The sequence below is a fragment of the Neopsephotus bourkii genome, unplaced genomic scaffold (genome assembly GCF_033783945.1).
Source record: "Neopsephotus bourkii isolate Nb327-2 ecotype Australia unplaced genomic scaffold, CSIRO-AGI_Nbou_v1 NB_234, whole genome shotgun sequence".
In the NCBI taxonomy this organism is placed as follows: Eukaryota; Metazoa; Chordata; class Aves; order Psittaciformes; family Psittacidae; genus Neopsephotus; species Neopsephotus bourkii.
The window spans coordinates 1575839-1589626 of record NW_026900744.1 but is presented as its reverse complement, the minus strand read 5'-3'; the positions used below and the strand labels follow the sequence as shown (position 1 = coordinate 1589626).

General features: G+C 38.9%; 1 protein-coding gene across 2 annotated transcripts in view; it reads left to right on the top strand.

The window, feature by feature from the left end:
• ZFYVE9 (zinc finger FYVE-type containing 9) overlaps positions 1-13788 on the top strand; it is a 62182-nt gene that overhangs the window by 13825 nt on the left and 34569 nt on the right. Inside the window, exons 2-5 of one of the 2 annotated variants that reach the window (XM_061344831.1) lie at positions 2072-2176; positions 3176-3264; positions 9232-9336; positions 10095-12169. In XM_061344831.1, coding sequence (XP_061200815.1) covers positions 9267-9336; positions 10095-12169 — 2145 coding nt within the window. In that variant the 5' untranslated portion in view covers positions 2072-2176; positions 3176-3264; positions 9232-9266. The remainder of the gene's footprint in view (positions 1-2071; positions 2177-3175; positions 3265-9231; positions 9337-10094; positions 12170-13788) is intronic. The other variant, XM_061344830.1, reaches the window with a different exon arrangement.

The following is a 13788-nucleotide window of genomic DNA, read 5'->3' as shown; positions in this document are numbered from 1 at the left end:
CTAATCCTCATTAGGTTATAAATTGTTGTGGATATTCTTGACTCTTCTTTGTAGTTACTCATTTTGTCTTTTTCATTTTAATATAGTTCTCTTACAATACCTTCTTTTTGGAAAAATAATGTGGCTCTGTTACCAACTCATTGATTTTTTTTTTTTTTTCCAGGAAATCCAAACCTTATAATTTAATTCTTTGAAATTGCTTTTTATTTAAATATATTACTTTCATATCTGTAAGCATGCTTTGATTTCTGCATAGATCTCAGTAAGGGGAAATGGCTGCTGTGTGCAAATGTTGAATTGTAAACAAAACGCTCAAGGACCTCCAGGTAATATCTCTTCAAAGCATTCTTTGGAGGCTGGTAGGGATTGGTTGGATCTGTGTTCTTCTGTCTTGCATGGTTATGGATGAAAAAGTTTTTACCTTGGATTAATGGAACAAGGAAAGTGGATCAGAATAAACCCAATGAATAATAAAGCTGTACAGTTGCCCTGGAAGGCTTGCAGTCTTAGGGCACTGGTTACAGCACAGCACATTTCAAATGTGGGTTGCTAGGACTGATCCCTTTCTTACTGGTAAAGATTGGACTTTGTAGTTAATGTATGACGGACTGGTTCCTGTGTAATGTGTTTGATGGTCATGCTGCAGTTGTATAAATCACAGATAGAATTGTCATTGATCCGTCTTTTCAAGGGGGTCATGAAAACGGAACCGTTTCACTCCTCCTCCAGGCCAGAAGGGGACCTAGTGGTGGTACAGACAACCTTGCCCTGCTGCCACATGTACTTCACAGCCCTTTGGAAAAGCTTATTATTCTGAGGCCTTTCAGAGGAACTAAATTTCCCTCACCTCCATTTTTGCATGCGTATGAAGCCTATCTGAGGAACTTCTTAATATAATAATTTCTATTTACCAAGTATCCAAACAGTCTATCAGAGTAGAGCTATACCTGGCATCAAAAATTTTGCTTGCACACAGGAGCAGTTCTGTTGGCATACAAAGCTGTGGGATTTTATTCTGAGCTTGGAAACAGTACTACTAGGAGTGCTACTGTGCAGTTCATTAGTTTCCTGGAATTATTACTGTAGCTTATTTCTGAAAAGAATAATAAACAGCCCTGGGAAAATTGTGGTATAACACTGAATATTGCCTTCATGCATGGGGAACTGTTATTTTTTTTTTTAGCTCTGTTCATTTTGCTGGAGTTTTATTTTATTTTCTAACATATGCTGCTGCTTCATCAGAACACCAATAAATATTTCAGCTACCTACACCAGAACACCTTAAAACATGAATTGAACTTACCTTACTCTTTATTCTTCTCGTATTGTTTGTCATAGACTAGTCTTGTTTCTTTCCTGCGTTGGATTTTTGAGCTGCTTTGGCTGTTAGGATGCAGCCTGTGAGAATGAGCACCTGACCTATAGAAATGCTGTTGTTAGAATAACATGACAGTTTCCTCTGTCTTATTTTTGGCTTTGGCTGTCCCTGCTATTGAAGGTTGATGGCATTGTGGTTTTGGAGAGAAGAAGCATTTAGGAAATGAAGGGAGCCTAAAATTGTAGAGGGAATAATTTGAAGACAAAACCAGTTGTTTAGCTGTTAGAAAAGCAGTGGGAAGCTGATGAATACAGTTTACAGAATGCACAGGGCTGTGAATTTTTGATGAGTATCAAAGCTACTAGCTCTTTATTTTTGGAAGGCCTATTGTAGTGTAATATAATTAACTTCAGAGGGGAGTTTTATAAATGAAGCCTTACAGTCAAGGTCATCAGGAGTACAAGGAGTGTTGGAGTTACTGCGTCACTCTGTGGGTTTACAGTTAAACGAAGAATAATGGTAGGTAGGTAGCAATGTGGTTTTTATAAGCAGCTTTTTTCACCAGCATATTGGAGTGCAGTAGTGGCATAGTGCACAGATCCCTGAATTTAAAGCTGCAAATGTAATCCAAGTCATTTGAAGGCTTGCAGCATTTGCCAAATGTGCCTGTGCTTGCTGCAGTCATGTGCTGAAAAAACATGGGTTGTGGCAGAATTACCAATCATAAAATACATGTTTGTGTTTTGTTTCCAGGATCAAGTAGAACACACTGATTCAGCAGAACTGGCTGGTTGTGCTGCAGTCATCATGAGTAGGCACAGGGTCATTCGTTTCTTAACACATGTATAAGAGGAAAAGGTAAGAGGCAAGTTCTGCTTTAGAATGTAATGATTCAGGGGTATGTACTTGCAGTGCATGTGTTTGTGTATGCTTATGGATATATATTTATATACATACACCTCTCTATGGTTATATCTTATATAGAAGATGACAGTATTTTTAGCATTTTGTTGTTTTGGCTTTTATTGAGAGTGCCTGGTTTTACAGCAAAGCTGTGGCTTATTTTGTTTGGGGGAAGGGGAGAAGTGGGCAAAGTCTTTCTTTCTCAGTCTGTGCTGTAGGCAGATCTCATCAGTTAAAAATACTATTCAGCTATTGCTGAACTCTGAACAAGCTGTTCATTACAGCAAAGGTGCTTGAGTTCTTCCTCCTAGGAGCAGATGATACAGGGATTACTAAAGGGAGCTGCAACTCCACCGTTGTGTCTTGGGGTTAAAGGAAGTTCTCAGGAGCGCTAGATCTAATAAATTAAATTGTCCAGTGGATACATAATTCCCTGTTGTCATACTATGGGAAAATGTCATTTTCTGGACATCTGAGGTTTTTCAGGATGAATGAGCAGTGTTTGGTTTATTCATGCCCCTTGTGACTTTCATCTTAGGAGTCCTTCAGATATATTTTTGGTGAAGACTATAATAAACTACTTGAATATTTTGTTTGATAAGAGTTTACTGAAATGTGTGTATTCACAGTTTCATGCTGACATGATAGCATAACAGAAAGTCCTTATTCAGGTTCTTTACAATTATTAGCCTTGTAGCAAAGGCCTAAAAATCAGAAAGTATGTATGTTGGTATCACTTCCTTTTGGTGCATTTTTTTTATTATAGCATTTTAATGTGATTGTGTGCTGGTCAGCTACTATTAGAGTCAAGACAGTTTGGAAGACTTAAGGCTGTCAGTTCCGGTGGTGACAAAATCTTGAGGGTAATTTAGGCTTTGCAGTATAAAAGATCCTAAGTTACATAATCCAATATTGTAGAGACCAAAGCAAATTACCTGGCTTGCTGCTTTGCAGGTGGAACACAAGGCCTAGCTCTCTGTACAGTTTGTTTCCAAGAAGAGGCATGTAGGATATCTGAGCTGTCTTGAGAGGCAGTCTCCAAGGTTAAGCCTGTTTAGAATACTATCTAATTTTGAGGAAGGTTTTTCTGTCCTCTACATCTGTCTCCTTCCCTCCTCACTAATCAATTAAAGTTTGTCTTATATCTGTTGTGGTTTAAGCCCAGCCGGTAACTCAGAACCACGCAGCTGCTCACTCACTCCCCTCCTCTTCTTCCCCCCAGCTCCTGGAGAGATGGGGAGAATTGAAAGAATGTAAATCCCATGGGTTGAGATAAGAACAGTCCAGTAACTAAGGTATAACACAAACCACTGCTGCTACCACCAATAATAATAATGATAAGGGAAATAACAAGGGGAGAGAATATAAAACTAAAAAGGGAAAGAAAAAACAATAAACACAAGTGATGCACAATACAGATGCCCCTGGCCGTCCCTCTTAAATGCTGCAATGGCATGGATGGCAACTCTGGGTACATATGACACAGATGTTCTGATACATGGACCTTTATATTAGGCATTAGAAGAGAGCAGAGCACATAAGCTTGGTGAAACGTAAGTTGTTCAGAGTTGTTACCATAATCTACAATGATGAGTTCATGCTGTTGGAATGAAGAAACTGGTAAATAAAACGCAGAGTTTCAGATTGATAAGCTGTGTGTCTTCATTAGCTTTTTTGCCATGGGGAGCAAGTGATCTTGGGTTGTGGCCTTACTGTACCACTGGATAGCAGCCATTGGTTTGGTTTTTTTTTTTGACACAATTACAAAAAAAAAATTGCTATTTAATGAATTTGGGGGGGGGGGGAATGTTCTTTTTTTTGAGGGGGGTTATTTTTATGGTTTTTGCCTATAATTAGTCTTCTCTGCCAAATCTGCTGAGCGGACTGTATTTTTGAAAAGCTGTCTTATGCTTTTAACTCATTAGTGGTTTGTGTCTTGTTTTTCTTGCACTGGCACAGTATCTTCTAATTCATATTGTTCATCCCAATCTATTCTAATTTAGAAAGTGTCTCCTTTTTGGCAGTATACAGATAAAATAGCCATAGAAATTTCATAGAATCCCAGACTGGTTTGGGTTGGAAGGGATCTTAAAGCTCATCCAGTTCCAACCCCTGCCATAGGCAGGGACACCTTCCACTAGGGCAGGTTGCTCCAAGCCCCTGTGTCCAACCTGGCCTGGAACACTGCCAGGGATGGGGCAGCCACAGCTTCTCTGGGCACCCTGTACCAGGGCCTCACGACCCTCACAGGGAAGAGCTTCTGCCTAATGTCTAATCTAAATCTTGCCTCTTTCTTCATCATTTGCTTATGATTTCATTCTCCCTTTTCCAGAGTGTAGGTTGCGTATTTGCTTGTCAGCTTTTCTCCATGCCACAGCTTGGAATAGTTAGGCAATGCTGAAGAGTTTCACAACTATCAAGGATCCTTTAAAAACATAATTTCAACCTTTATACTTGGAGGAAGTTTGGGACTAGGATAATTCTAAAACTGTTCCAAGCTTTTTAGTGGTACCTGTGAGTTAAAGTTTCCCAAGATGTGTAAAGGAATATGTTTGGGAGTTTTGTTTGCTTGTTTGTTTTAATTTATGTTGGATATTTTATAAAAATACAAAAAAGCAATACTGAACCACAGGGAAAGCAGCTCCTGGATTACTACAGCATGTTGCGTTAGAGCACTTTGTATTGTCTGGTTTGAGCTGAAGTTGCTGGCTATGCAGAGTTAAGTATTAGATCTTCAGCTGGCAAAAATATGAGTTGCTGACAGTGTCTTGGTCACGAAGCATTCCAGGTATCCGTTAGGAACAAAACTGCTTGTCCTCCTTTTCTTTCAGGAAGAGGTCATAAGGACTTCCATGGCATTGATGATGTGTTTTGCCCTTGGACAGAAACTTCTGGAAAAGCTGTGTGTGGGTGGTTGTGTTCTAGTGTATAATAATAATAGTCATTTTAGATATTAGACCTGAAGATTTGCAGCTGACCTTTTCTGAGAAATGCCTTCTTGCACAGGCAATGAGATCTCATTTAGAGAGGCTGTCATCTTAGTGGCTCTGAGTTTAAAATGAAAAGATTCTTCATGTATCCTGGTACATCAGTAAGTGAAATAACAATCATAATATGAAAGGTCTTTTCTTTCTTTGGTTTGAACTATGAGCATACATCAGTCTGGATTTTGGCTCATTGCCTGTTTGTGCACCAGTATTTGAGTTTCCGAATTCATATAGTTTTATATATTTTATTTACACATAGTTCTATCTGCTTCGAATTTTTAAAAACATAGAAAAAATCCTTCTGTTATATTGGATCACATTTAAACTCACAGATATAGATATTAGATAATACAGATGTTAATAAAATAACAACGTAATGTAGTATTGAGCACACTGGGATTGTAAGGGAGTGGGACCAAAAGCCTAAATCTTCTTTAAATGCCCTTCTTATTGTTAATTGAATGGTCTCCTAAGTCTGAATATTTGTATTTTCCTAATGTTTTAAAATCACACTTAATATAAAACTTTAAAGCTAAACCTGACCAAGGTCAATAAAAATGATTATTCTGGCCTTCTAAAACTGCTTTCTTTGGTTAGGCATATCTTGTTCCTGATTTGTATGGCAATGAAAAACCAGCTAATACAGGGCTAAATTTAGGAAACGTTCAGTTTGTTCTGAAGTCATTTTATCAGGCTTTCAGTCAGGTTTTGAAATTGTCTGAATGGTCAGGTCCTAATTTTGATAAACATTTGAAAGTTACACAGAATCAATATGCAGTTGTTCCAAGAGTTACTTAAACCTCTGTTTTCAGCAACTATATAATCAGCAGAGCGTTCCTTCTCCATCAGCTTGCTTGTCAGTAATCATTATCTTCTCTGAAATACGCAAACAAAAACCAAATCAATGCTTGTAGCCTATTTTTTGGGGCCACTTGTACTGCAGGGTTTGTGTCCTAGAGAATTCCTTGACTGGATGTTCTTTTTCACTATGAAAGTGCATGGAAATCTGACAGCGGTGGCTTCAGCCAGCATCACAATTTAACTCTGGAACACAAAAATCCTCTATGACACTTCTCAGCCTTGCTGTGCTTCACTGACAAATACTCTTTGCATCATTAATCTTGGTAGCAGGACTTTGCCTAAGAATGATTGGTCAGATCTTCATCAGTTATGGCTAGACTGGAATGTTAGCATCATCATTTGAATTAAATACATTATAAATGGATGTGAAATTATATGGTGTTTTGTACAGAACAGTCTTAGTACAGTGGGTTAATTTTGGTTGATGTTTAGAACTCTTGAGTAGAAAAAAAAGTCACTGGGACAGGCAACATGGTCTAGTGGGAGGCATCCCTGCCCATGGCAGGGGGGTTGGAGCTAGATGAGCTTAAGGTCCTTTCTAACCCTAAACATTCTATGATTCTGATTAGCTTTGCAAGATTTAACATTTACTGAGCTCATTGAAATGAATTGAAATGAGGTGGAGAGAAAGGTGCAAGAGATCCTCCAAACTGACAGTTTGAAAGTAGTTGGAATGAATGTAGTATTTGTAGGTCTGAAGAGAAGCATCTGCTTTATAAAATATTTTGGTTTAATTGAAATGTGTATATTAATTGTTTCAGTTAAAATGGTATGAAAGATTTTTAATACAATGACTTGGTGGGCAGATTGAATAACACAGGAAGACCTTACAGTCTGTATCTAAAGAATCTAAGAGTATGCTCTGGCACAGTTAGAGGTCAGAACCTGGCTTTTGATAGGGAACAGAAGGTGTTGAGCTTCTTTAGATTTCTGCAAGGCAACCGTTGATTGAGGTGGCTATTTTTTCCATTGCTTTTTATAATCCATGCAGCCATGTACAGTAAATTATATGGCTAGTCATATTTTCCTTGCAGAAAGAGTTAATCATAGAACCATAGAATGGTTTGGGTTGAAGGGACCTTAAAGCTCAGCTGTTTCCAACCCCCTGCCATGGGGTTGCTCCAAGCCACTAGACAAGGTTGCTCCAAGCCACGTCCAACCTGGCCTTGAATGCTGCCAGGGATGGGGCAGCCACAGCTTCTCTGGGCACCCTGTGCCAGTGCCTCAATACCCTCACAGTCTTCTCCAGGCTGAGCAAGACCAGCTCTCACAGCCTGTCTTCACAGGAGAGGTGCTCCAGCCCTTTGATAATCATTGTGGCTGCATCTGGAGTCACTCAAGCAGGTCCATGTCCCTCTTTTGTTGCAGGCCTGAGAGCTGGATGCAGTACTCCCGGTGGGGTCTTGTGAGAGTAGAGCAGAGAGGCAGGATCAGCTTTCTCAATGTGCTGGCCACGCTCCTTTTGATGCAACCCAGGACACTTGGTTTCTGGGCCCACACTGCTGGGTCATGTTGAGCTTCCCATCGATCAACACCCCTAAGTCCTCCTTAGGAGTGCTCTCAGTCCACCCTCCGCCCAGCCTGGGATTGCCCTGACCCAGGTGCAGGACCTTGAACTCATCTAAAATCCTAGATCAGGCAGTCTGTGAGTTTGTAAGATAAGAGTCTAGTTTATAATCTGAATTTCTTTACAAAATGGTCTTTATTTGGGTGATGCTTATTGCAATTTCTGTGTTGCCATTATACTAATCTCTTTAGAATTGCTTTTTGTATAGATCTTTAAAACATCATTTAATCTGATTATATTAAACAAGAATGTATTTATGTTGTAATATGATTATCTTTTAAAAACACTGTCAGATTTTTAGGTCAGCCTTAAAAGCTTGAACTCTGCATATTGTGATATTGTAATGCATAATCTTTTTGTACCAATAGCCTATAGCTGTTGCTCACAATAAATGCAAAACTGTAGTTAATGTTGTAATAATTGAAATAACTGGTTGATGTTTTCCTCAAATACAGATACTATGGGGGTAATGGTATAGTTTAAATTGAATATTCCTCTGACATGTTTCTTGTGTCTGTTGTACCTCTAGTGCTAAAGAGCACGTTTTTAATTGAACTGGAGTCTAGCTGTCAGGTCTAACACTGTTTCTTACTGCAAGGCTCTCGCCCTCTCCTCCGTCTTCTGATTGCACAATACTGAAAGCCAGCTCTGAAGAGAATAAGGTTGTTTTGGATGGTGTTCAGAGAAAGATCAAGTCAAGGTCTCTCTTTATGGTATATAGGTTATGGCACACATTTCTCAGTGAAAACGTCTGCTGGTACTGAATGTTTTTAAGAAAATGAATCGGGGTGTCATGTTGCTACAAGCCTCTGGGAGCAAGAAGAGCATATTCCTACTATTAGGGCAAAAATCTTATTTATTATGTAAAGTTGTAGGAAGTTATTTAGCGACTTAGAGTTGTGTTTTGTTTTCATTTCTCCCTTGTCATCTTCCTTTCTAGTCTGAAAGTGTTACCTTTTGATGAGACTATTTACTTCTGTGCATTTTGCTAGATTTCCAGTGCCTGCCTTTCAGGTAAACAAAGGTTATTAAAGGAGGCATTTTAAAGAGCTAACACAGTTCAAATAACGCCCATCGAGTTCTTCAACAACTTCTACAAACGTGGATCTGTGAGGAAGCTCTGGGAGATGAGGAGTGACACAGTACTGCTAGCCTAATGTACATGAGAAGTCAGAAGCATGGAGAGTTTAAACTACTTGTTCAAAGCCACATGAGCTAATTGGTGGTACTATGGAACTGAAAGCTGGATCTTCAAGTTGTTAGTTGGCCTTCTGGTTCTTTAGGCTCTTATTTTCTGACCACGGTTGGAACAGTTTTGCTCTTGCAATTATGGTGATCCTTATGGTTAGATGCGTCACTGTGGGAAAGTGGAGGTAATAAAATCCAAAGCAAGTTTGATAAGGTTGTTAATCTGAATTAAATTAGTTTAAGCACACAAATCGTTTTTATTCCTGGAAAATACTTCTGATTCGTGCATGTAATGTATGTAAAATTTGAATTACAAAGGACTTCTTTTCCCCTTAAATCAGGGCAATATGTAGTGGAACACTGCTGACTGAAGGCTAAATATCTGATTGTAATCTGTTCTGTGACAGGTTCAGACAAGAATCTGGTGGTCTTTCCCTGACAAATGGAGAACTATTTCCAAGCAGAGGCATATAACCTCGATAAGGTTTTAGATGAATTTGAGCAAAATGAAGGTGAGTCATTTAAACAAGATTGTTGATGCACTTCAGATGTTTTCTGCAGGCAACACCACCACCGAGGGAGAGATCTGTGATACCCTTTTGTGTTTTGACTTGCAGATTAATCTCAGAACTGGAAAAAAACATCAGTTAATTTTGCATGGTGTGTTCTCAGCATTTATTAGTAGTGTTCTCTTCTGGTTCCATTCATCTTGTTTACATCTTTTAATAACAAACCTTCCATACATTTTTAAAATAAAGGTTTTATGAAGCTTGATCTCAGTGGCAATAATGTTAATCATTTATTTTAAACAGATCAGGCAAAACTTATTTTAAGCTTCTTTTGCAGTTTTGGGAGGCTCATGCATAGAAATGTTTTATTAGGTCACATAAATCATATAATGCAAGTTATCATATCTGAAGTATTAGATTTTTTGCTTAGTCTAATTGCTCCTTCTGTGCTGTCAAGGAAGTTGAACATTTTATGGGAGTGGGAATCTTTCTAGGCATTTCTAGCTGTCTAAAGTATATTAATCAATAGATTAAAGTTGCTTGTGCAAATTCAATCTGATATTAATTGTAGCTCTTAATTTCTTGAGTTCAAGAAGCATTATGTAGTTACACTACTAATGGTCGATCAAGGGTGTTAGTTATCTTGGGCCCGTACTTCAACATCTCTATGTTTATATTTGGGGTATTCTAATGCAACAAGATTTAATAGAGCTTGTGGTTTTAATAGGGCAGTAAGTTCTCTTATTTAAACACTTTTTCAGATGCTGCTGTTTCACCTACACTTTTGGGTGCCAAGTGGAATCAGATCCTAGATCCGCCTTCTCGTCGTCTGTCATTTAACCCAACCGTGGCCAATGTAAACGAAGCTACAACTCCTAATGAATGTCAGCAGAGATTAAAGTCTTTCTCCTTGTCTCATTCCGTGACTACACCAACAGGAGGAGGGGATCACTGTACTAATGGGAAAGATTTTAGCATAAGCCCAGAGACCCCAGTCATGTGGATTGATGATCAGGCAGCAGGAGATGATCAGTTGCTTAAAAGAAATAGTAATCGGGACGATCAGTGTAACACTGTGGAAACAGGAGAAAAGAAATGTGGGAATATAGCTTGCTTGCCAGAGGAGAAAAACGTACTAGTGGTGGCAGTAATGCATAACTGTGACAGAAGAACACTACAAAGTGGTGATGTGGTGGATTGTAAAACTTACAACAGTCCATCCCTAATGGACACTATTAGCTTTACACTGGATAATGAAAACCGACAGACTGATCAGTTTAGTGTTACTGTAAACGGATCCACGGAAAAAGATACAGATACAGAAAAGCAAGTGAATAGGCTGTGCACTGAAGATGACTCTATAAGTCATTTGCTTAATGCTTCATCTGAAAGCCTGACTGTTGCGTCCCCCTCCTCTCATTTAAAGGATGATTTTAATATGAATAAAGATTCTCTGTTTTCAGAAGCTGCAACTGCAGGGATTAATGCAGTGACTCTCTTACAGAGACCAGTTGATGATACGGCTAGAATGCAAGAAAATTGTGTATCAGTTGAAAACTTTGCTAGTAAAGCCATTCCTCAGAGAATGGATCTAGAAGCTAAAAACTCTACTTCTGGTTCAAGTAATGGAAGCTTAACTGTGGAACAGGAAACAACCCAACAGTTACAGTCTAGGCTGTCTGGGGTTACGGAAACTTGTCAGCCTAATGTGGCTGGAAGTGGCGATTACAAGGAATGTGTTGCAGAACATTTTGCCCCTGAGGATGTTAGTGCCACTGAAAGCGAAGTCATTGAATGTGGTAAAAACCTTGGCACAACAGAATTGCTCAGCATGGCAGAATGTTACCCTGAATCTCAGGAGATGACTAATTGGGAACTGACAAAGTTGAATGAGATGAATAATAAGCAAACTCTGGGAGAGAATGAAAAACTCTTGCAGACAAAACAGCCTGATGAGGCATGTAGTAAAGAAGGTGGAGATGGGGTGATGGAGGCAGGCATAGACTTAAAAGGGACTGGTATACATGAGCTTGAAGGGTCCAGTCTCTCTGATGTGATGGCTACATCAGCAGAAAGCTCTCTGTCTAATGGTTGTGATTCCTATGGAATGCAGAACCCAGTTGTTGCTCATGTTCCAAAGACTTTACCTTCCAAGGAGGACTCGGTAACAGAGGAAAAAGAGATAGAGGAGAGCAAGTCAGAATGCTACACTAATGTTTATGAACAGAGAGGAAATGAGACCACAGAAGGGAGCGGTCTTATTTTAAACAGCACTGGTGACCACATTAAGAAAAATTATTTGCATAATCTTTGTAGTCAGGTTTCATCCATGCAAGGGCAAACTTCACCTAAACCAGTGACTAATTTGCAATCTATCAGTGTTCCTTTTGGTGGTGCAAGACCTAAACAACCTACAAATCTTAAACTGCAGATTCCGAAGCCATTGTCAGACCACTTACAAAATGATCTTGTTCCCCCAAATTGCGGAGGTAATAGTAAAAACAAAAATGTCTTTGGTAAGACACAATTAGGTGATACAACAAACGTGTTTCCTGGTGAAACATCTTCAAATGCCTCTGTTACTGATGCTAATGGGGAACATTTGGAAGAGTATGAATCTGGAGTCTCTAGTAGTCCGTGCCTTGCTGTAGCCCCAGATAGTCCTGATAATGATCTCAGAGCTGGTCAGTTTGGAGCTCCAGCCAGAAAGCCTTTTACGACTTTGGGTGAGGTGGCTCCAGTTTGGGTTCCAGATTCTCAAGCACCAAACTGTATGAAATGTGAGGCCAGATTTACATTCACCAAAAGAAGGCATCATTGCAGAGCTTGTGGGAAGGTAAGTTTGTCTTTTGTAAGCTCTAATCACCCTTTTTTTCTGATACTGCACAAAATCAAATTGGAGGACTTTGATCCACTGGCTGTAGTTAACTGTGACATCTCTTCCTAAAAAGCTGTGTTTGGTTTGTGAAGGAAAAAAAAGGAGTTTGTAATCTCTATTTAGGGTCCTAATAGAGGATAACTGTTATTTATAACTGAAAGAATTACTAGCCTGTATGAGCAGTGTATTTGTTGATTGCAGCAATCAACATCATTGGATTCATGTTGAACTGCTACAAAATGGCCAAGTGCAGGAAACTTGTTTGCAGAAATTACTGCATCAATAATCCCATTAAAGATACTGAAACCTGTTGATGTGAATTGGAAGTGTGCTGTTGAATTGCTGGTGTTCCTGCTGGGTGAGATGGCTGATCAGCCATACATTTGCTCCTGGAAAAGAAAATACAGTAAATTAATTGTAACCTGATGTATGTGCATATGGTGAGAAATTTTGTGATGAAGACAACTAAAACATTATTTCTGTATCATTTTGTGTTGTGTAAGAAATATTTTATTGTTAACTTTATGTTTTACATATATGCTGCCTAGGTTAACACAAATTCTTGGCTAAGTTTTTGGTAAAGGATTAGCTTGTAAAGTATTTCCAGCTATCTTGTTACTGAAGTACACATCAGTGGCACGTGGGAAGTATGAACTGAGGAAAAAAATGTGATGATTCAAAAGCAGTAAACCAACAGTCTTGTCAAGTAGATATTCATGAATATTTTTAAGATTAAAAGAAATGCTATGCCCCACTAAAAACTGGAGTAAAAGTAACTTTGGTTCACTTAAGCCCTATCCAAAGTTTCTGAAGTTGAGTGGAAGACCTCCTGACTGCTATGGCTGGTATCTTTTGCTACCAGAAGAGTGCAGGGAAGCAGAATGAACCAACAAAGGACTTAAAAGAAGCAAATATATCTGGAAAGCTCAAACCCTTATGCCGCCTGTTTTTGGAAGCAGCCTGGCAGAAAACCCAGGCTTGCTACTCTGTAATGGATTATATATGTGTCCCATTTGTCCCTTTGAATGCTGTGCATTTTGGTTATTAATCTCTTCAGCACCAGAGAAGTAGGTTTTATTCAAGTTTGATTTTGAGACATGCTGAAAAATCTTTCCCAGGACGCTTTTCGAAGCTAAGCAGACATTCATTGTGCACTGGTCCAGGACTTCCAGTTGCTTGTGCCATCCTCTTTCAGGTTGGCGGCAGTCATGATGTGGAGCTAGCAATGCAATAAGCATTACGTGAGCTACCTGCCTACCTTTTATGAACCTCTTGGTTAATATTAAATAGCTCAATCTTTTTCTCATTGCAGTTAAGGAGAATCTGTAAGGCATTTAAATGAAAGGATTGTCCATTTTAGCTTTGCTATATTATACTGTCAGTTATTTAGGTCATTCTTTTGGGTTTTATGAGTTTAAAAAATATGACTACAATGTTCATTTACAGTAATGCTTTCTACTTATTTTTGTGTTTTAAACAAGTTTACTGCTTGGATTTAATTACTTCCCTGTAGTGAATGCAGCCCTGAATTGCACAAATGAGAAGCTGAAAATGAAACTATCTGTAAACAAAATGGA